Source organism: Calonectris borealis, chromosome 20 (assembly GCF_964195595.1).
Source record: "Calonectris borealis chromosome 20, bCalBor7.hap1.2, whole genome shotgun sequence".
Taxonomy (NCBI): Eukaryota; Metazoa; Chordata; class Aves; order Procellariiformes; family Procellariidae; genus Calonectris; species Calonectris borealis.
The window spans coordinates 9,073,647-9,096,709 of NC_134331.1; the positions used below are offsets into that span (position 1 = coordinate 9,073,647).

The 23,063-nt window shown below is 50.3% G+C and overlaps 1 protein-coding gene across 6 annotated transcripts in view; it reads left to right on the forward strand.

The window, feature by feature from the left end:
- The window catches only part of MAP2K4 (mitogen-activated protein kinase kinase 4), a 102,387-nt gene extending 83,641 nt beyond the window's left edge, over positions 1–18,746 (forward strand). For all 6 annotated transcript variants that reach the window (XM_075169760.1, XM_075169759.1, XM_075169765.1 and 3 more), the window contains 4 exons: positions 11,859–11,936; positions 12,988–13,136; positions 16,576–16,621; positions 17,795–18,746. In XM_075169760.1, the coding sequence (XP_075025861.1) occupies positions 11,859–11,936; positions 12,988–13,136; positions 16,576–16,621; positions 17,795–17,908 (387 nt within the window). In that variant the 3' untranslated portion in view covers positions 17,909–18,746. The remainder of the gene's footprint in view (positions 1–11,858; positions 11,937–12,987; positions 13,137–16,575; positions 16,622–17,794) is intronic.
- The last annotated feature ends 4,317 nt before the right edge of the window (positions 18,747–23,063 follow it).

A 23,063-nucleotide genomic window follows, 5' to 3' on the forward strand; every position in this document is an offset into this window, starting at 1 on the left:
CAACATGCTCACAGCAGCCTTAAACCAGCAGTGGGGGTGAGATTACTCCTGGCCAGCCCCTGGTCCTCCCCGCCTGCTGCTCCCTGACAATCCCTGTGTTGCTTCCCGCTGCGGCGGGTGCTGCTGGCTTGGGTGGGAGGGGAGGCTCTGTGTGCCACACTGAAGCTGGTGGTCTTTGTGGCGTTACTGCTTTTTGCCTTCTTAACGTTCAAGTGAACCCAGCTTCTGTGTCAGAGAGGAGGGATGAAACTGGAAGCTCCTGGTTTAGGTAGGGGAGGACCCAGCCAGCGTGAGGATGGATGTTCTGGCCTGCCCTGCTCCTTTGGGACCTCTCCAGGAGCAGAGTTTGATGGTGTCACACGTGTCCTTGGTCCCTCAGGTCCTTTTAGCTGCAAGCTGTGGCTGTGCCCGAGTGCCAGTGCCCTGCGCCGTTTCGCCCACTGGCTGCCTGCTTGGCTCTCCCTGAAGAGTTGTCGAGATGAGAGGGGTGGGCAAGTGGATTTATGGTGCCGGGGGGTACAAAGCAGCCTTCTTGGTGCTAATGCATGACCCATGTGCCAGCAAACACAGTTCTGCTTGTCCCTGCCAGTGCACGAATAGAGGGCCAGCGCAGAGTCCTGTTGCTGCTGTGCCACTAAGACCAGTGCTTGGTTATGTGTTTCCTGCTCCCCATTTCTCCTTAGCGAAGATGGGCAGTCGCTGCTGGCATCGGCGTCCGGGGCCGGGTGGAGGCTGCGTCCCCACGCTCGGATGGCTCATGCACAGTTCAGGCCATGCACAGAAAAGGAAAAATTCCCAAGGCAGGTGACAGTGACGGCTCTGAGCCCTGCTCCTGCAGCCTCCCTGTGCACGTAGAGGGAGAGGCTGCAGGGATGCAGGAGCTCTCTGAATCCTTTTCCCAAGCAGAGCTGCAGCAAGAGCCTCTGTTTCAGCTTCACATTCCTGACCCGATGCCCAGGTTTTCCTCAGGCTCGGTCATTCATTTATCTGAACAGGCAGGCTGTTGGTTTGAATTCATGCAGCTAAAATCCTCTTGGGTGCTCCTGAATATTGCTGTATGTTGGACTTTTTTTTTATTTTCTTTTTTCCTCTGAAACTTTGCACCCAGCCATAATTTTTATGACTGAGAAAACAAATTTGGGAGGAGGCTAGGAGACATGTGGCACCGTCCCTCTGTGAGCAGGACTGGATCCAGGCACTGCTGCCCGCGGCATAGCGAATGCCGAGGGAGATGCCTGAGCTCTGAGCGCAGCCCTCCCTGCTCGTGTGCTGCTGCTGTCACCCGCATGCTTCAGGGGTTTCGGCTGAGAACATAACCTCTACTTACTCATTCACCAGCTAAAATCGTCCATGAGGTTCACCCAGCGTGGGACTTCTCCTGTCCAAACTTAGCTCCTTACATCATGCAGCGCAGAGCCCATGCCGAGCGGCTCCGCTGCAGGGCTGAGCTCCTGTCTGTGCATCAGCACTTCCACCCCCGTTCTGTCGGGGACGTGGTGGGAAGGGATTTTCCTACTCTCCTGTTTAGACGCTCGTCTGCACAGGCAGTTTATATAAACCTGAGGAAACGTATCAGCAGCCGCCTGTGTAAGCAGACCACTTGGCCAGAAGTATTGAGAACAGGACATGAGTTTTGTGGTGGAGAATATTAAAAGGCGGAAAAAAGTCATTTTGGCCACTAGGATTTATGTGGGAAGTGCCTAGAAGTCAGGTTTGGGAGATAGTTGCCCTCAGGAGGGATTGGAGGTTCAGCTGGAAACACCAGGCAGCTCCTGCTTGCCATGGGTTTGCTCTGCATGGGGCACAGCTGACTGTGCTGGGGTGGCCTAGGGTAGTCCTGCTGCCGTGATTAGCTACAAGAAGGCTAATTGGAAGCCACAAATAGCAGAACATGATCATCAGGGCAGTGAAGATGCAGAGAGGGATGGGCAAGGCTCCTTAGAGCAGGGTCAGGGGTGGGGAGAGGTAGCGAAAGGTTGTGCAGGTCCCAGGTCCGCAGGTGTGAGCCTCCTGTCCTCCCCGAGCCTGTTTGGCTCTTGTCGCTCGTGCGGGTGAGGGTGGGGGGGATTCTGCTTCGGGAGGACCCACAGGGAGTTGCAGGGGGAATCTCCACCCCTGTGCTGAGCCTTTTCCTACCAAACGTGGGAGCTCCCTGCATGCCTGCCACGTGCTCGGCGCAGGCTGGGGGGCCGCTGGAGCTGCTCGGCAGCAGCAGCCTCCCCCGGCGGCTACCCTGGCACCATCGTCTGGATGCAACCGAGTCCGGCCTCCACCTCCTCCATCCGTTCCCTGCTGCTGCAGCGTGACCCTTGGCAGTGGAGCAGGCAAGGCACGAGGGCCATGGGAGGAGCAGGTCACGCCGCCTTGTTCAGGACCAGGTACTCAAGCGTTCGTGGAGTGCAAAAGCTCCTATTTCCCATAACATGGGAAGGATCGGGGTCAGGACTGGACCTGGGGGGTGAGGGCTGTGCTTTGCAGGTGCAGCCTTTCATGGGTGATGAGGCCAGAGGAACAGCAGATTGAATGCAGCCGGGGAAGCCTCCTGATCCTATGCTCAGACCAACAGCTTCTGGTTGAATGGAAGAGATCTTTAAGAAAGAGAAACCAGATTTTAAGGCTCGAACTGCTAGTGACTCCAGTCTGGCCCTATCTGAGCTGCCATATGATGACTCACCTTTGCTGATGACGATCTGCATTTTGTTATGCTTGATTTCTGGTTAGGATGTGTGTAACTTCATCTGCAGACACCCTCTCTTGGTTCCCTTTCTCTGCTGCATCATAGGGTCCTCTAGGATCAGAAGTCGTCCCCTTGCACTGCTTCCTGCTGGACTCCTTTTCTTCTCAGTATGTGTTTGAAAGCTTGTCTGTTGGTTAGGCATTAAGGCTGTGGAAAAATAACTGGGCTCCCTGCAATTCAGGCTTCTGTAACTTACTACTTCAAGGACTTCTAGAGCATCTCCACCAAAATTGCAGGCCCTCAGTGAGGTTCTGTGACAAAGTTCCTTAGCGGGGCTGAAACGATACTTTACAGCTCTCCAAAACTGCTGCCTCTCCAGAGCTTGGGCCTGTTAATCTAATACAGTTCTTGGAAGCAGCGGTGGGGATGGCGTTGAGGGGATGCGTCAAGCTCTGGGATACTGGAGGGTGGCCTTCCAAAACAATACCAGATGGAGACGACCTCCAAAGTCCTGTGTTAAAGATGCCTTTTCAAGTGCTGGAGAATCTACCATAGTGCCTGTGAAGTCCTGGTCATTAATTACATGCCTAATACCATCTTTTTAATACGAGTAAATCTTGTTTTAATGGATGGCTGTGGGCTCTGGTTTCTACTTCGTTTGCAGAATTAAAGAGTCCTTTACTTGCCACAGCCTCTCTCCCCAGTAGGTACTTTCTGACTCTGATGTAGTCACCTCTTAAGCTTTTCTGTGAGGAGATTAGCGACTGAGCAGCTTATGCCCTTAAGGCAGATTGGATTGTATTTTACAGCTGTGCTATAACCCCCCCCCCCATTTTTTTAGCATCCTCTTGCAAATTGAGCGAACTTCCAGTGTTTGTCTCACCTGCGGAGTATATAATAAGAGCAGCAGTTCCTAGCGCGTCACCTTTAATCGTGATGCTCCTCTGGGATTTCATACTCTCCTGTCCTTTTCTAGGAGCCTGTCTGTCATCCCAGAGTGCTGCTTTTTCTGTGTCTGGTTGAGTGAGTCAGCAGCCAGCCACAGCCCAGCTTACCAAACATTCAAATCATACTAGCTCTTCAGGAACCCTTATTTATGACACTAGCCATATTTTTATAATATGCAGAATTTAGCAACACTAATTTTATATTTGCTTGGATATTATTAGCGGTAGGCCAAGGAAGGTCGCCTTTGAGGTCCTGTTATAAATCCTGTCTTTCCCACTCAATGGAGTCCTTTTAACAACAGTTACCCTCTGAACTCGCCAGTGAAGCCATTTACTAATGCAAATTATTGATGCTTGGTTTAGTTGCAGTGCAGACAATGAACTGCACTAGTCCAAGTTTAGTATAGCCACACATTTACCTTTTTTAACAAGACAAATAAGGTCATCGAGAATATGCTGTGCCAAACCCAACGGGACCTTGTTGTCTTTATTAGTGTTTAATGGCAATCTTAGCCTAGCAAGTGTCCCCCGTCCCCCAGTCCATCATTTTCCTGTGATCTTCCTGCTGTTGAGATAGAGGAATTCAAACACTGCTAGGAAAGCCAACTGGGAGGGGATGGTAATGCCATGCGAACGGAAACCAGCGTCTCCACCTGGAAAATGCTGCTGGAGAAGTTTTTAAATGAAACGTTCTCTCAGAGTAAATTTGTAAAGGAAATAGGAGGGGAGGAAAGGCCATTCTCTAGAAACATGATCTCTGCTGATAATCTCTGTGCAGCCGCGGGCTTCGTGACTGACCTGGGTGAGGGGGAGGGACAGGAAATCAAAGAACAGAGGGGATTTTGGAAGGACTGTCTGAATTCAGAAGTCTAATCAGGGATGAATATTTTAGCTGAAGTATTTTTTGACAATACCACTCTCATGTCCTATGTAGGTGTAGAAGTGGTGCACAGAAAGACGGTGTTACTGCTGCTATCCTAGAGGTGGTAGACTGAGGAGCAGGGGGAAGCGGCAGGTCCACCTGGCCAGCAAAGACAGAACAGCTCGTGTTCTCCCCTTCCTGTCAGCTCTTCCACCCGTCACGCTGCGCGTCCTTTGCTCTGCTGCGTCACACCCTGACCGAGGAGCCGTGTCTCCTCCTGCAACCAGGGTAGGCTGCTGCACAGGATGCTGCACGACCCCCGTAGCGATTGGCGCTGCGATACGGGCCCAGAGGAAACAAAGTGTTAATAGCTTTTTCATCGGTCACCTAGTATCGGAGAGGAGGGGTATAACCTTAGAAAAGACTTTACCCAACACAGTGTGACTGTGATGCCTCACTTGCTTGTGTGAATGACTCACATCTGTGTTCTTAGGCTAAGGCTTTTGCAGCTCTGAGGTCACCTTCTGTGAGCTCCTACGTGCCCGGGAGGAGATCCAGAAAGCTTATTAGGCTTCACTGCACATAAAAATCGAGATCCATGTGAAATTAGACACCTCACCTCTCTAGCAGCCAGTAGAAGAATTTGGTGTCACCAAAGGGAGGTTGCTGTCATCCAAGGGAGATCGGTGTCACCTAAGGGAGAGCCTCTGAAACGGTAGAGCAGAGCAGTAACACTGGCCAGGAGGAGTGGATGGATGTTCACATCTGTTTGGAGCTCCAGCACCTACTGTAGGGTCGCATCTTGGGCACTGAGATCTGCTCGAGGACCAGCACGGAGAGTCCCCCTGAGGACAGTCACCTCGCAGAGCAGGACTGCCTCTTTTCTGGGAGATGGTGTCCACAGGGTTGGTTGTGAGCATCTTCTGGGAACATGAGTGGTCAGGCTCTTCCTCAGCCTTACAGGGTCTGAACTACCAGCCCAGCCCTGTAGAGAAGTCAGGGAAAGGGCTTGCAGGAATAAAACGTTTGGAGGTGTCGGCAAGCAGAGGAGAGGGAGCTGCACGCAACATCCTTGCACTCTGGAGGAGGAGGGGAGAGAAGAAGCAGGTCCGAGAGCCCCGCGGAGTCAGTGCTTCCTCGCTTGCCCTGCTTTGTGCCCATTGCTTGCATCCCGGCCTGGGCTGTGCTGTGACATTAATGCTGGCCATCGTTCCATGCTCCGGTTGAGTGTGCGAGAGGCCTGTGCAGGGGAAAGCCCTGAAGGAAGAACAACTTGCTTTTCATCGTAGGAATATTCTTGAGAAATACAGCAATGCGAGAAGTGAGTGACAACATTTTCCTTTACTGAACAGCAGAAGAATTTCCCAAACTAGTTATTTATGGTCCTAAAGATGGTTTCCATTGCTGTTGCACAACCCTGCAGGCAGCTGTACAGGGACATCGCTCCACTCCTTGCTGTGGCTTTGATTTGGAGTTGGCCCCGAGAGCCAAGTCGCTCGGGCAGATGCTTCTCTCTGCGAGCACTTGCCGAGCCCCTTGCAGGGCACCACTGTCCAAACGAGAAAGCCATGGTAAAGGGGTCACCACTGCAGGGGAGACGGCATTTTTGTCTTGAGCATCCCTAAACAAATACACATGTGGTATTTCGGTTAACACAGCAGCAGAATAGCGTCCTAGGGAGCTGCGGCTCTTGCGTGCAAGACTCGTATCCAGTTTGTGTCAGAGCGGTGAAGGTCTGTTAACTCTGGCTGCCCCGGTTCGTAGCTCTCTGTGTGGTTTGCAGCTGAATTTGGCGCAGATGATGCTGCAGCTGCAGCCCGCACAGCCCTGCTTCCAGATGTGCAGTGCTTTACCTTGCTCCCGCCGTCGGCCAAAGCCAGGGAGGTCACTGGACTTCTTTTCACATTTTTTAGTGCGAGGAGGTAGTCTCCAGCGGAGGCTGGCAGCTTCCATCTCGCATCTGTCTGTTCCTGTGGTTGGACAGAGGGAGGGTTTGTATCATGTAGATTTTGTTCTGCTTTTTGTGTTGCAAAAATTTATCTTTTTCTGGTTGTTCTTTGCTCCTGGTAACCTTTTATTTTCTTTTAGTTTAGAGATGCATCGGCCTAAGTAGCAAATAAGAGTTTGTTATGTACATTTTAATGCCATGTAGGCAGTTTTGAATTTTCAGGATAAAATTCCCTGAATATATACCAGTGAAAATCCAGATCTGAGCTTCAAGAATTGTGTTTTCCCAGAACTGCTACTCTGCTTTTTAGCAACATGAAACAGCTGAAGACTGCAGGGAGTCATGTGTGTGTCTGTCCTTGTGTCACATCCTGAATTGCATGTGCTTGCTTAGCTGGGGGTTTGGAGGAGAGGGAGGATCAGTTCTGCCCACTTCTGCTCCTTTTTCAGTCAAGATGCTGGTGCTTAGGTGGGCACTGAAATGGAGAGAAGCCCCGTGGCAGCTTGCACCCTTCTTTGATGCATTCATGCCCTGCCTCTTCGCACTGTCAGCACATCCAGTGCTGGGTCTCCATCTCAGCCATTTCCTTTCCTCGCTTGCGCTTGGCGATAGAAGGACACCTGGCACGAGCCGGGCTTTATCTGCAGTCCTCGTTCCAGGTCCCCGGGGTGTGACGTGCTGACTCTTCCTTCACTGGTGTTAATTGCTCCCATGTCATCTACATGCAAAATTCCCAGGATTCTTTCTGCTCTGTATTTGGATGGGATTTATTTTGGTCCATCCTGCTTTTTCTTTAACTTTGCCACCACAGTCTAGGGCCAATTCCCTGTTGCTCCATCTGCGCTCTGCTCGGTTGTGGTAGCAGGCTGCCCCTGCGTGGGTGCTTTGGATGAGCAGCTCTGTCTCGCCAGTGCCACCTACCTCACCATTCCCTGTAACACACAGCCTTTTAGTACTTCACGCTGTGCCCAAAATACCTGCTCTCCGTGCAGTCCCGTAATTCACTGTGCTGCATGGAAAGCGAGTCCTCCTTCTACAGTCTGTGAACTGCTGTACTCTGCTGCGGCACATCCCCATGGATCTGTGGTGTGGGAGTCCAGCACTGGCAAGGCCAGCATCCCCATAATTTTGTGCGGCCCTGTGCTGGCTGGTCCCTGGTGGCAGCCTCCAGACGTCGTGATGTATCCCCAGCAGCATGCAGGGCCGGGCCACCCGCCACTGTTCCTGTACACCAGTGTCCGTCGCATGGGCGGTGTGCCCCACGATGGTGTGTGTGGGACTGAAGAGTCACAGGGTGGTCCTTGTTCCTGCAAAGTGGCTCTGATTTTCATGGTGGGAAGATACGTGCCAGCTATGGAATCCATCTTCTATTGCCAAAATGCTTATGGCCTGGCATGCATAGCAGCCATGCCCCGGAGAGCTGCCTCACTGTGGGGCAGTGGTCCATGGTGGCCTGCAGCACAGGTAGCACTGATAGAATCATAGTACCTCAGAATGGTTTGGGTTGGAAGGGACCTTCAAAGATCGTCTAGTCCAGCCCCCCGCTGCTACTCACTAGATCAGGTTGCTCAAAGCCCCGTCCAAACTGATCTTGATCGCTTCCACTTCCTTGATCACTGTGGCGCATGCACAATTTCTCTGGGCAACCTGTTCCAGTGTCTCACCACCCTCATTGTAAACAATTTCTTCCTCATGTTCCATCTAAACCTGCCCTCTTTCAGTTTAAAACCATCGCCCCTTGTCCTGTCACTACAGGCCCTGGTAAAAAGTCTTTCTCCGTCTGCCTGATAAGCCCCCTTTATATGTTGAAAGGCTGCAACAAGGTCTCCCCAGAGCCTTCTCTTCTCCAGGCTGAACAGGCCCAACTCTCTCAGCCTTTCTTCATAGGAGAGGTGTTCCAGCCTCCTCTGGACCTGCTCTAACAGGTCCATGTCTTTCCTGTGCTGGGGACCCCAGAGCTGGATGCAGTGCTTCCAGGTGGGGTCTCACAAGAGTGGAGCAGAGGGGGACAGTGCCCTCCCTCGGTGGCCTGCTGGCCACAATGTTGTGCCTGAGGGACAGAGAAGGGGTAGCTTGATGTGCTTCACGCCCACTCTTGCTGCTGGAACCAAGAAGGCAAGAGGAGCCACCCGTGTCTGGCAGGAGGGGTTGGAGGCAAGAGGATGCAATGAGAGCTTTGCACAGAGGCAAGGCAGGACTGGTGTTGCAGGGCTGCCATCACAGCAGCGTGGTACCGGCCATGCCGCCGGCTGAGGGAGTCTGGCTGTTCTGGGGCCTGGGACCCGGGAATGCTGGAGGGGCTGTGTGGGGGCCGTAGGCAAACAAGGCTGTTGGGGAGGGGCAGGTCCATCATGCTGCCCGTGGTGTTGAGGCAGGGCAGGGCAGACGCAGCATTAATCATAAGCGTGATTAATGAGAGTCCCTGGAAACTTCTTTTCAGCCTGTAACCTTCTGTACGAGGGGACAGAGGAGGTGCCTACCATGCCACATCTAATGCTGGTCTGTTGTTGATGCCATGTTCTTCTATCCACCTTCCTACTGCTGGCATTTTCCATTTGCTTTCTCATGAATATTTTAGACTCTTCACAGAAATATATCACTGAGAGCATTTTGACTTTTTTGTACCCGTTAGGTGATGTTATTCCATGTGTTACTTTGATTTCTAAGTCTGAGCTCCTCTTGTCCTTCCTGAGCCTGAGTGTGAGCCAATGCTCATTCATGGGCTCCTCCTTGAGACCTTTTGCTTCTTACTGAAATGTCCAGTAACCTCTTGAAACATCCAAGAGCATATACACCCTGAATGTTCGCTGCTTAGCAGACCATTCTCCCCTCAATTAAGCAAGTAGCAGGACTGGGAATATGCATTTTCCATTCAGATCCTCAGCCCTTTTGCTGTTTTCGCATACTTTTCCCACTGTCTCAGCTACAAAATTGTGGAGAAATTGTCATTACGTTTCTGTTCCCCATATTTAAAGAAATGGATGCTTGTATTAGTTATTAATTCCTTATCAGCTGATTTGGTAGTCTGTTGATACGGTGTACCCACTATGGAAAGACCGAACTCATCCAGCAAAGGCAGGATGCTGGGTCGTGAGCAGTTAGAAGCACGGGTTTACCTGCAAAATAAATGTGATTGGTTTTGACTGAGCTGCAAGATGAGCATGTGAAGGGCTGATGGTGGGTTTAAGAAAGTTGAATTTTAGTAATTTTATTATTTGCATGCCCTCCCACCAGAATTATTGAAAAGTCCATCCAAGTCATGAGAGGAATAACTAATACATGAGCTTAAGATGAATGGACACCATAACCGAAGGATAAGAAAGCAAAGCAAAGGGCAGACCTAGGAGGGTGGGAAAGGCACCGGAGGAAAAGGACCTGGGGGTGCTGGTTGACAGCTGGCTGAACATGAGCCGGCAGTGTGCTCAGGTGGCTAAGAAGACCAACAGCATCCTGGCCTGTATTAGGAATAGTGTCGCCAGCAGGAGTAGGGAGGTGATCGTGCCCCTGTACTCGGCACTGGTGAGGCCGCACCTCGAATCCTGTGTTCAGTTTTGGGCCCCTCACTACAAGAAGGACATGGAGGTGCTGGAGTGTGTCCAGAGGAGGGCAACGAAGCTGGTGAAGGGCCTGGAGCACAAGTCTGATGAGGAGCGGCTGAGGGAACTGGGGTTGTTTAGTCTGGAGAAGAGGAGGCTGAGGGGAGACCTCATCGCGCTCTACAACTACCTGAAAGGAGGTTGTAGTGAGGTGGGTGTTGGTCTCTTCTGCCAAGTAACAGCGATAGGACGAGAGGAAATGGCCTCAAGTTGTGCCAAGGGAGGTTTAGACTGGACATTAGGAGAAATTTCTTTACTGAAAGAGTGATCAGGCCTTGGAACAGGCTGCCCAGGGAAGTGGTGGAGTCCCCATCCCTGGAAGTATTTAAAAGACGTGTAGATGAGGTGCTTAGGGACATGGTTTAGTGGACATGGTGTGTTGGGTTGACGGTTGGACACAATGATCTTAGAGGTCTTTTCCAACCTGTATGATTCTATGATTCTATGTGTGCAGGGTATGGCGTTTGAAGCCAGCCTGTTTCAAAGCAGACACTGTAACTGGAAGTAAGGATGATAAAACACATCAGTGGCACTGGGAAGGCGATATACCATGTACTGAGGAGTAGTGGACGCAAGAAGGTTGTAGGAGAAGCCACGTGTAGAACCACTGAAGCTTGGTGGAAACTTCTTCTCCCTTCTCTATGTGGCTATGCATGGCTGGTGGCCTGGGCAAGTTTCTCTGCTGGAGAAGATCCTGGTGACTGAGGGAATGGGAGAGGTCTGGAAGCAGTCACAGCTGGGGCAGCCGTGTGTAAGTGGTGGGCTGCAGAGAGGAGAGCTGACAGCATGGCAGAGCAACCAGAAATGCCATGAGGGTTTGGGGGCTGGGAGGTATTGTGGGAACGTGGTAGTCTTCTCATGTGGTGGTCCAGTGGAGGGTTGATGTTGCACTAAGGGTCTTCGTTCATTGCATGGCACTCTTCAGCTGGCATCTGCCATGAAATTGTATTAAAATATAGCTTACAAAGCAACCAGGGCTTTCATAGTATTTCCTGTACCTGATAATTTAGTATTTTGTTGCAATTCAGGTCTCTATTATTGCTGTAGTCAAAACTGAATGAGACCCTCTTTCTTTTGACATTTTAATTATTACATTTTTAGCAAAAGAAGGCAGAATTGAGGTTTCTCATAAAGATGACATGCAAAGAATAAAGATGTTTTGTGCTCGTTCACCTCTCTGGATGACTCACTTCTAGGTGCAAATCACCCATGTCTGGCTCGATATTGTTTTCTATGGAAAACCTTTTGGATGTCTGAAGACCTTAAAACATCATAGTTGCCTTCAAGGGATGCCCAAAACATTGTAAAGAAGAACTGTTCTTAAAATGCATTGTTTTTAATACTTCCTGAGGTTTAGCAACCAGCAGACGGTTGGGACGAAGAGTTCTGATAGATGCTGCTAAACCTCAGTTACCCAGTGGATGAGAAGATGTTTATTCCAGTTCTTGTGATTCCCTAGGGACAACTTTGCTGTAAAAACAGAGAAAGCAAGACTTTGTGCTAAAAAGGTCCCAAAGTTAAACAAAACTAAACAAATGGACAGTAACAATTATTCAAACTGCTTGTACAAAAGAAAAAAAAAAGATTGGACTGTGCTGAATTGCCGTTTCAGATCACCTTTTATGCTATACCTCCATAAAATCAGTATTTAATTCCTTAAGATGTTTCTCTGCTGGGGTTGGACGTCTGCCCTAGCAACAAGTTTGCCTCTAGAGCTGTGCCAGGCTCTGCCTGGAGGGACGAATGTAGAGTTTTTCCTAAGTTTGCAGATGCTTCTCATTCCTTCCTGCATGGCACAACGTTTGACTGGTCCTTCTTCCTGTTTCAGCCTGAAAGGATAGATCCCAGTGCATCCAGGCAAGGCTATGATGTCCGCTCAGATGTCTGGAGCTTGGGAATTACATTGGTAAGTAAGTGGGGTTTAAACCCTCTGCTGCGCGGTCCTTTCCTGGTGGGTAGACTTGGCACGCTTTGCGGTGTGATGGAGTTGGTTGGTGTCAAACACGTGCTTGAAGCAAAGCCCAGCTCCGCTGCTGTGAAGCGTTTGCATATTGTGATTGAAGTGGGGACCTCCTGGCTCAGAAACCATGTAAATCCCTTCAAGGCAGAGGGCTCTCCTGAACCCCTGAGAATACATTTAGCTGCAGCTATGTTTTGCAGAGAAAGAGATGTGAGGAGGGAAGAGGCGTTAGATCATAAATCAATTTTGTCTTCAAAATCTCAGATGAGAAGGGATGGTGAGTGTGGTGGAGCATCCAGCCTGTGTAAATAAGCCTCTCACAGCCCTGGCATCTGGTGTACTTCAGCTGTGCAGAAGACTTCAGTTAATCCTGGATCCTGGTTGCTGATTCCTCTCTGGCTTAACCACAGCACTGCAGGGTGTGCACATTGATAAATTGAAAAGATCTTCTCTTCTCGAGGTGGTGAAGTAGAAGAGAAAGCAGAAGCAATAAGTATGAACCAGTAGCTTCTGTCTTCCCCACTGGCGTTTTAAAATGCTCATTTTCATTGTCTTGCCAGGAGCAGGGAGTTGGACTCTATGATCCTTACGAGTCCCTTCCAACTTGAGATATTCTATGATTGTGTGATTCTCATTATCCATTTTCTCTAGTGGTTATTAGGATGCTTGGGAAGGGACTGGAGGATTTTACTCTCCTATTTTTAAACACCTTAGTAAGAGCATTGGTTCATTTTATACTCAGTGGAGGAGAAGACATTGTCAATATGAAAGCGTGGCGTAGCCAGGTTAAATCTGGAGGTGCTCCTAACGTAGGCAGCAGAACTTACTATTGGGTAAAACTTTCCCTCCTCTTCCCTGAGCGGAGCTTCGTATAGGGAATAGGATGAAGAATCTCATCTTAGTCTTCCTTTTGGGGGGTTCAGCGTCCTTGCAGACATTTTCTTACCCTGATTGAACTTTGTGTAACCTGCCTGGTGCTGTTGCTGTCTCTCTGCAGTATGAGCTGGCCACAGGGCGATTCCCCTACCCCAAGTGGAACAGTGTGTTTGACCAGTTGACACAAGTAGTAAAAGGAGACCCACCGCAGCTGAGTAACTCAGAGGAGAGGGAGTTTTCCCCAAGTTTCATCAACTTCGTCAACTTGTGGTAAGTGTTTCCTACTGAAAGCACTCGGAGTTGCCTTGTTTTGTCATTGCTAGGTATTTGGCAAGGGTCACATGCCAAGCACTTCGTAGCTTAGTTTCACATTCCTGCGCCAACGTGAGGGTGAGGAGCTTTTGCATTTCACTGGTTTGGAGGTGATGGGAGACTTGTCTGGGTGGGGGCTGAAGGGCAGACCTTTGGAAACTGCTCTTCAGGGAAGGGATGAGGAGAAGACCTCTTGAGAGTCTGTGCTCAGGAGAGGCATGATTTGTGTGACCAGGTAAGGGCCTGGCCTGTGCATCCTGTTCCAGACCTGCTGTTTGCCCTTTCTTCTGCAGGCGGAAGCCTGAGACACCTGGCAGTATTGTCTCGTGGTTGGACAGAGGATCTGTACTGGTCCTGGCTTTTGCCTGCCAAGGCCGGGAGCCTTCCCGCCCAGTTCTTCTCAGCACAGTGACTGTAAGGATGTGTAGCGGGTGGCTTGCTTGGTTGTTGGCTTCATGTCTTGTGTCAATCATATGTCGAGATCAAGACTAGAGATGGTTTTCTGTAGGGCAGGGCCTCTGCAGCGCAGTCAGCCACGGATGGAGAGTGTGCAGTGTTTGCGCAGGAGGGGCTTGGGGCAGTCCCTCTACCTGCCACGTGTGTGTGGTCCTGCGTAGGTTAAGGGCTGATTGTGAATTTTCTGATGAAGTATTTTTCTATCAAAATGTGAAAGGTGGTCAACATAATTTCGTTAACCTAATACTGAAGCATGCAGGAGATCTATCAGTGTGACCTGTGTTTGTCTTCTGGGACCTTCTGCCGTGGGCAGACCCAGGTGATGGACATCCCCAGCACAGGGGTGTCCATCTCAGAGCTCTGTGACACAGGAAGACAATTTTAACTTTCAAGAGGTGTTGTTTCAGGGTTTTCCATTCACTGGAGATGTTTTTGGGTTTGGATATTGCTCTCTTTCAGAATTATGAATTTTTATGGAGGCAAGGTTCCACTTTCCAGCTGGCTGTAAGGAAGGCCTGGTTATTGTCTTTGGGCTGCAGAAAATAGAGCATCAAAACGGTTTGCTTCTCAAAAGAAGTTTCCATTTTTCAGTCAAAAACAGTGTAGTATTTGGTTAGAAAGTCAGAGTTGCTTTCCCCCCACGTACAGTACAATAGTTTGTGTCCCACATAGTTCTCCATAGAGATGCCATATCATTACAGAATTCGCAAAGCCAGGAGCTTGCTCTCCTGCCCTGTATGCACTGGGAGTTTGGCTTCGGAGCACCCAACAGAGGAGCCTGCGTGGCATCTCTGCTAAACAGCAGCATCTTTGGCCCATGGGTCTGATTGGGTCAATTCATATTTCCAGCCCATTTACCCTGCCCAGGGCCTGCTGCTCTGGAACAGCCACAATGCATAGAGCACGGGGCAGTTTTCAGTCTAATTCTGGTTTTTGTTTAATCTGGTTTTGTAAATAATCTGACTTCTTCCTGGAATATTTATGATGTCTTCATAGCAACACTTCAATAAATATTTCTCTTAATAACCTTTAGTTAAGTGCAAACAGTAATCTTTGGTGTTACTAAGCAGGCAGGTGAGTCTCCAAAAAGCTGTGCCAAAAGGATGGCATAAATCTTTTGGGCATTACCCTACAAATATGAATCTAATAATCTTCTATTTTTGTGCATTCAGGAGTCAGGAAAAATGTTGAGAGTCCTGCAGTGTTGCTGCCTGCTCACTGATAGATCAGTGAGGAAAGGGTATTTTCAATAATGTTAAAAAGTTTTGAGGATTTGTTTTTTTTTTTTAATTTGCTTTGGATCCCAACAGCGCTCTGAGTGCCTGGATGGAACATTTTTTCCCCTTCAGCCCACCTCCCTGTGTTAGATGTTTATTTGAAGTCACACTCCTCCTGGAACTGCTTACAGTTATTCAGCTTTCTGCTCCAGAGTTTGCAAAGTATCCAAGCTCTGTGTCTGGCTTTTGGGAGCCTCGTGCTGGCAGCTGCAGAGCTAGCCGTGCTCGCAGGCAGAGCCGTGAGCTCCTGAGGTCTGGCGTGCCTGAGGAGGAGATCAGATGTTCCTGCGAAGGAGCTGTACGGCACCTGGTGCTGCAAATGGCCACTCCGCACACGCAGCTTCACGTCGAGCTGGAAAAGAAATGAAAGATTTCTAGGACTGCTTTATGAGAACATGCATGGAAATTTCAGAGCAAAACTCGCTCTGTGAGCTGAAGTTCTGACCAGTTGCCTTAAAGGCGTTGTGAGGAGCATATTCGAACCCCTAGACTCGCTGAGGTCGGAAAATGAATTGCTGTTGGGTAGCAAAGGCCTGAAGCGAGGATGTTTGTGCAGCAGCTGCGGGATTTCCTGCCCTCTCTGCCCTGCGCAGCTCTGCAGGCGGGTCACAGGACAGAGCAGCGCCGGGCGTGCAGCATTAATTACCCTCTGCTTCTCTGAATAATTTGAGGCCACACTGAAATAGTGCTGGAGCTTGAGAAAGGTCCAGCCGCAGCCCGTGGGGATGGAAATGCAGCTGTTGGGAATTAGGCTTAACTCCTCTCATTTGGGAAAGATGCTACATCCACCCTTTTTCTCCCCAGTGGTGCCGCTCTGGCTCCCAGGGCAGCGGCTGCCGGTGCCGCCCATCGCTGAGCCCCGTCCTGCAGCCCCTCTGCCTCTGGTCCCCATCACCTCTCCTGTCCCCCGCCATATCCCCCCTGCTGCAGGGGCTTTGGTGCCTGTGCTGCCACCTGCCCCCCCCTGCACTGCACTGGGGCCCGGCGGGTGGTCGAGGTGCCAGAGGAGCTCAGCAGGAGGGGACGCTTTCCAGCCGGCCCCATGTCCTCCAGCCACCTGTGGGCAGCCATGTCACCTCTCTGTCCCTTCCCGGCAGCTGTGGCCTGCTCAGTGCTGGATGTGCCACCAGTGCCGGGGATGAGCCGGGAGGGCCCCGGAGCCCGGACCTGGCCCTGCAGAGCGGTTTGGCTGTCTGCTGTCTGCTACAGCCCCAGGCCCTGCCCGCACGTGCCAAGGCGATGGAGTGGTGCCTGTGTCCCCTGGCAGGCAGCGCTGGCTCTCCTCTGCCTCTGAGCCCCGCCGCCCGATGGATGCAGGACAGGCCGGTTGCTGCTGCCCGAAACTTGAGGTTATGCTGCAGTCAAACCTGTTTCCGAATGGAGCAGCGGCAGTTGAGATGCATTCCGTTTGCAGCCCCCTTGGGCTCCGTCCCCAGCAGGATTTGTTGGTGGCCACGCTTGCTGTTCACCCATGTGGGGAGGGAGGGAGGGAGTCCCTGTGGTCACTCAACAGCACAAGGATGGTTTTTCCAGAAAACAAAAGGCGGTGAGTCCCACTGCGACAGCAGTGAATTCAACATCGTGTCCTGTAAAAATTTGCATTTGATGTCTGTCACAATTTCCCCAGTCCCACCTTCTCCTAATTCTCTTTCTGCTTTCTTTAGCCTTACAAAGGACGAATCCAAAAGGCCAAAGTATAAAGAGCTTCTGGTGAGTGCAAAGCGTGGCTGCCCGTGCCAGCCGTCACGGCTCTGCCGGTCACACAGCAGGGCTGGGTCGCACGTCTGAGGTCGCTCCTTGTCTTCTTGGGCCATCAAGGCAGGATGTTCAGCCTGAGGAAGAGCACCACCTCCATGCCACTGTCTCTGGCCTGCGGTCATGGCGATGGCCGAGATCATTAGTGTCTGTACATAAACACGGGAGATCAGCATGGGGGGAAATGCCCCGCTGCAGCGGATCGGTGATCCCTGAAGCGGGCAGGCTCAGGCAGAAGCGTGCTGGGTGTGCCATGTAAACGCTGCCTTTGCTTGAGGTTCTGGTACTGTGCAGGAGCCCTGTTGAATTGCTGGCCAGCACTGTCACTGTCACCAACGCACAGGCCACACAACAAGGTTGGGAATGCGCAGGCAAAAGTGGGACCTGAAAGTGGTGACTGTGGAGTGAGACACCAGCAGAACCTGTCTGTGGTGGGAGGTCCTAAAGGAGGGAATACAGCAATGCTTCTGGGTTGGCTGAGTCACACTTGGCAACCATGCACCTTCAAGGAGCTCTGGGCATCTGGAAGCCATCTCTTCAGGGGGTGTGTGAAACCACGCCCTGGCTCCCTGATGGTGGTGGTGTGATACGAAAGGAGTTTGCCTGGTGTCCTGGCCCAGAGGGTCACCGTGTCGTTACTTTCCAGCTGCTCTGAGTTGGGTCCAGCCAGTATGGCCTCCTGGGCAGAGCAGAGGGTCAGGGTTCAGGAGAACTGGGTTTGGGTCCTGATCACCTGTTTGACCTCCACAAGCCATGTCTCCCTGTCACTCCTGTCTCGCCACTGCTGACAGGGAGATCAAGGCTGATGGTGAAACCTCTCTTGAAAGTATTTCAGTACATGTCCATGCTACAAAGGAGCCAGGTGCTGCTAACACTGCACCCTCGCTGCCTCCTGCCCAGCAGTTCCTGACACTCCTGGAGTCCTGTCCCACCTCCATACTGCACATGTAAGATATAGATTCCCTGTATGTAAAAGCCATGGACCAGGCTATGTCCTGTTGCCCTACAACACCACCAAGCCCTGTGTTCTTGCATCAGGCAAATCCATACGTTAAGCTTTTATGTGGGGCAGCTAGCATGTGTCAGAAGGGCGAATGTAACCTTGTTGGTTTTTTTATCTGATTCCAGAAACATCCCTTCATCCTGATGTATGAGGAACGCACAGTGGATGTTGCATGCTATGTTTGTAAAATCCTGGATCAAATGCCAGCAACTCCCAGCTCTCCAATGTACGTCGATTGATATTGCTGCTACATCAAACTCTAGAAAAAGGGCTGAGAGAAAACAAGCTGTAAAGAATTTTCATCACATATTGCAGTGTTTTTAATGCTCGCCCAGACACCATGTGCAATAATATTGGTGTTATTTCCATCCTGTCTGTATACTGTTGTCACATATAAAGTGCATCCCTGTAATACCTGATCACACAGTGTTAGTGTTGGTCAAAGAGAGACCTCATCTTGCTCTTTTGTGGACATATTCATGAAATGTGGAAATAAGTACATTTATTTGTTGACCGTGATTGGATAGCACCTAAAATTCATTTCTAGACTCAAAACTTGGAGACTTCTCAGCAGCTACTGGAAAGATTTTTCTCTCAAACTCTTCCAATTGTTGTTTCAAGTAATAATAAAAAGCAAACAAACAAAAGTTAGGCGTTGTCTGTCTGAACATTAAGAGACTTTGCCTGGAGGGAGAAGAACTTGCTTAACCAACGAGATGCTTTGCCTTCTGGAGCTAGAAAGGCAAAGGAGAATTTTATTCTTCACAAAGTGCAATAGATTTACTGCTATGAAATTCTGTTGCTTTACAGTCGCAGTGTACTTTCTGGGGACAGTGTGCTCAGCTGAACTTCCTGTTAAAGAGAGATCATGTTAAATATAGCGAATATGTCTTTACCAAAAATATGTTGCGTTGAAAGAGGCTAACATTAAACTATTCAGAGATGGGACATAATGTATTCTTTCTCCTTTTACCAAGCCAGCCACTCTTCACTCTTAACTAGGTGTCCTGTAAATTGTTACCTGGTAAGATAAGACCTTTGACCTGAAGAATTATTAAACTACTCGATTGAATTTAACCTGCTTGTGACCTGATTTATAGCTGCACAGTGCTCACCACCAGCTGGCTTTGCTTTGACTTCGACAAGTGCCGTTCATAAAGTCTGCAGCTTTTTTAATGAGCCACAAACGAATGCCTGTGATTTCTAGCCAATGTTTCTCATGTTCTTCACTGTCCCCAGCCCTGATGCTAGCGCCTCTTCACTGACCCCGAGACCAGCCCGGCAGCGCTGTCACCACCCGGCCCGGTGGCCCTCACAAGACCAAACTTCAGCGCTTCCTTCTCGCCACTGCAAGCAGGACGGCGGGGATGTCCCCCACCGCACTGGGGCTCTCTGCCCGCCCCGCTGCTGCAAATGCCACGCTCTGCTTAGCTTGCTGGAGACCTTCTTCACCACCTTCTGGGCATATTTAACCTCTTTTGTGACCCTCCATAGCTCTTGTTACTGCACCCTAGAGCGAACCTCACTGAGATTGGTGCAGATGGAGATGAGGGAGCGTCTAATGCCTTGTGAGCTTTTAGCTGACCCAGTAAGACCAGGCAAGCTGTCATCTTCTGGCCCATTGCTGAGCAAAAAAGCACAGCAGTCTTTTTTTTATATTGGCATATTTTTCAAAGATTAATTTTTCCTGCAAACATTATTTTTTTCAAAACATTGCAGTTTTCAGGCATTTAGTAGCATACCAGGGATAAAATGGAGGCTGCAGGGTCTCCGATTTCCATTTTGAGTTTTCTAGTTTAGGCACTTGATAGGACTTCATCAATGTTAGAGCTGTCAAAGCTCTGTGGCAAAACCAGACCCAGGACGCAGAGGGCTAGAGACGCAGTGGGAGTGAAAACTCAGCGGTACTGGCAGGATTGCCAAGGAAGGGGCTTCCCACATCAAAGCAATGCTACCAAGCGCAAACTGGGCTGATGCGGGAGCACTGGAGACCAGCACATCCCTGCCCCAGCTGCTCGGTTGGGAAAGGAGAGAGCCGAGGCTGTGCTCGTGTGGACATCTGGTGTTTCTCCGGCCGCAGAGGCGACACCCTTGCGTAAGGCTTGCAGCACTGCTCATCTCCCGCTCGGCTGTCGGAGCTGGTGCTTCTGGCACCGAGGCTGACGCCGATGTGATCCCTTGGGGCGCAGCGTGCCCGGCCGGGCGGGGAGGTGCAGTCCTCCTGCCCTTCCTGGATTATGTTCCTCCAGGGCTGCTCATTGGGCGAGGTGGTCACTAAAGTCTTCCCAAAACGGACAAGGCAGAGCTTTCTGAAGTAACTAGTCATTCCCAAAAGCTCTGATTAATCATGTGGAAGGATCAGTTGAACATGATCTGTAGCGTATCTAAAGCGGTAGTTCTCCCCCCAGCTCCATAGTCTCAGAAAACTCAGCTTTTCTCAGGCTTGGCAAATCCCCGCAGCTGTGATTCATCTCGCCAGCCTTCAGCCACCCGTAACGGGCGCACCGGGTCTCACGGGGTGCTGGCTGGGGGAACTGAAGAGACACAGATCCAGTAAAGATAGATGCGTGCAGAGATGCTCTGCCTCTGCCCCCGCCTTTCAGAAATTAAAGTCTGATTCACATCTCCCCAGTGATGCTGAGCCCAAAAATCTTTCAGAGGTCCAACACTGAGATGGATCCTCCCAAAAATCGGTCTCCCTCCAATGCAAGCAACTGCCTTGCTCTGCACTTTCGGCACTGTTGGGGTCTGTTCTCCGCTGCCGACCCCGTCCGGAGCTCGTCTTTAGCAGCACGACCAGTTTGCTTTCGACGGATGGGAAATGGAAACGCAAAGCTTTGAGCTGCCAGTGACACAGTCAGGGTTGAGGTGCTGTGGCATGTGTGGCTGTACAGAAGGACAGGTTTAGCGTATTAAACATAGGTCATTATAAACTATTAAGGGTGCACCATTTATTACAATGTATCTTTATTAAAAAAGAAAAAAAAAGGTGTATAGTGTTCAGAAGCTGTGAAAATAGTGTAAGAACTGTACATTGTGAACTCTGTTTTTTTTTTTTTTTCTTGTACCATAGAAAAATGTATAAAAATTATCAAAAAGCTGATGTGCAGGGATGTTGCCTTATTGTCTGTAAAATGGAGCTCAGGAACATAACTGCTTCAAAGAGCTTCAGAATATTTTATCCGGAATCCTGGTTTGACTTCCTTCTTCCTCTATTTAAGATATTATACATGGATCAGAGTGTTTATGTAATAGTTCTATCCTTTTGCCTGCAGGTCAGTTGTAATAAAACTAGGATGCGACTGTGACCTTGTTATTTTCATTTTGTAAGGTCAGACGTGAATGGGAAGATTCGTTAAAAGCTGTTGAAATACCTGGCTCCCAGGCCCTTCCTCCAGGTGGAGGCAGCTGTGCAGAAGAAAAGCAGCCTTTGAAACGGCTTATGCTAAATTTAAAAAAAAAAAAAGTGTACGGAGACCTGGATATATTTTCTTTCTCTGGAAGACTGCTGAGCCCTCTGTGCTAATGGGGTGCCTCTCAGGTGAGCCCTGTTTGCTGCACAGGGAGGTTCTTGTGGCTCAGGACACCTTGTCCCTGCGAGGAGGGACAACTGGGGAAGGGGCAGATGATGCTCGCAGCCTTGCAGGCTTCTTTATTTTTGCAAGAGCAGTCAATGTCTGCAAAGTCCAGATGATCTAAGAGTAGCCAAGTCCTGGGTAATTCCTGCTGACAAGCCTCCTTGTGCCGGGACAAGTGCCTCTCCTGCCTGGAAGCCACAGAGGGCTTGGAGACTGTCCAGGCAGGTGAGCAGAACTGGACCCCAGCAGCCTCACTGGGAAAGAAGACAGTGTTGGGGGAGAGGGGCCAGCCCTGTAGTGCTCAAACTGGTTTAATGGGACCACCCCAGAAGCCCCCAATTCATTGAGAGGGAGAGCCAGAGCATACTGGCAGGAATCATTGGTCATGCCACAGCTCAGGACCAGAAGTACTTATGAATGGGTGGAGCAACCTGGCATTGGCGCTCGCATTTTTTCTTCACGCAGTGGGTGAGAATTTTGTCGAGAGAATGGAAGGCAGATAATGGAGCTGAAGAGTCTTGCTGTGTCAAGATGCACAGTGTGAAAGGTTAGCAGTTGTTGAAGTCTGTCAGTTTGCATAAATTAAGTGTTTCCACCACATGAAGCTTCTTCTGGAAGGTTCCTGTTGCCAGCACAGTACTTGGGATATTTTGGACCACCTGCTGTCCCCACTGCCAGAATCTAGGGTCCCTGATTTGGTGATCTCCAGGTAGAAGACAAAATCCGACCACACACCAGGGAGAGTCCTTCCCTGCTAGGCAGACGCTGAAGGACCCAGCTCCTCACCTTACAGCTCCTTTTTCCATGAGTTGGAGCTGCTCTGGAATTCTGTTCCTTTTGCACTGCAACCTGCCTTTGCATCCTGACATTTGTTCTCAAGGAAGCTGTCACAGCTGAAGGAGCTGAAAGAAGCTGGTGGCTGGATGCGAGTCCACCTACGCATCCCTGGACTGGGTATTCCCATGCTCTGCAGGAGGGAGAGGATCCCTCTCGTCTCTTTTCCCCTGTGACTGTGGGGCATGCAGAAGGACTGCATTTGCGGCCATTTCAGTTCCTCACCGTTGCCCCTTGTTGAACTCATGCTCAGTTTTTCCTCCTGTGGACTCTTTTTCTTGCCCATTTGGACTTCACTGCCTTCACTGAGGATCTCATTTGTCATTGTGTCACTGCTGAGAGTGGTACAGAAAACCTCCGACCTACATCCCAGATGCCGCTAGTGTCTCAGACAGGACCCACGCGTGCACAGTGCCACTGTTGCTGCTCCTTTGAGCCCTTGGACAATTCCAACATTCCTTGCTTGAGTGACGTATGATGGCTTTCTCCAACCCTGGGGCTGGGAGTCCTCCTACGGGCATCATAACCAGGTCCATATGGCTCGACTCTGGCTTCTCCCTCTGTGCCACCACATGGGCTCTGAGGCTGCCCTGTTTTCTGTACTCAGCACCAAGGCTGAGGAGCAGATGTTTGAGCCGGCCTCTAGTAGACTTTGAGCCATTGACCACGCTCTCTGAGCCCAGTGGTCCAGGCTGGCACCTCATACCAATTCCTCACACCTTTATGCCCACTTGCATGGCTGAGATCCTCACCAAGTATTATACAGCATCCAAAAAAGCATACTGTCCTCTGTTATGATTACGTGTCTGTGGAACTCCAAGACCAGCTTTGAGGTTTGGATGAGTTCAAACACTTCTCTGCCTGGATGCAAGCAGTATGAATGTAGATGTGCACCACCACCTATTCTTGTCAGGAGCACTTTGAGTTGTGTGGTCTGTATTTCCACTGATCTTCTGCTTGGCTTCATCCCGGCCTCTTGTGT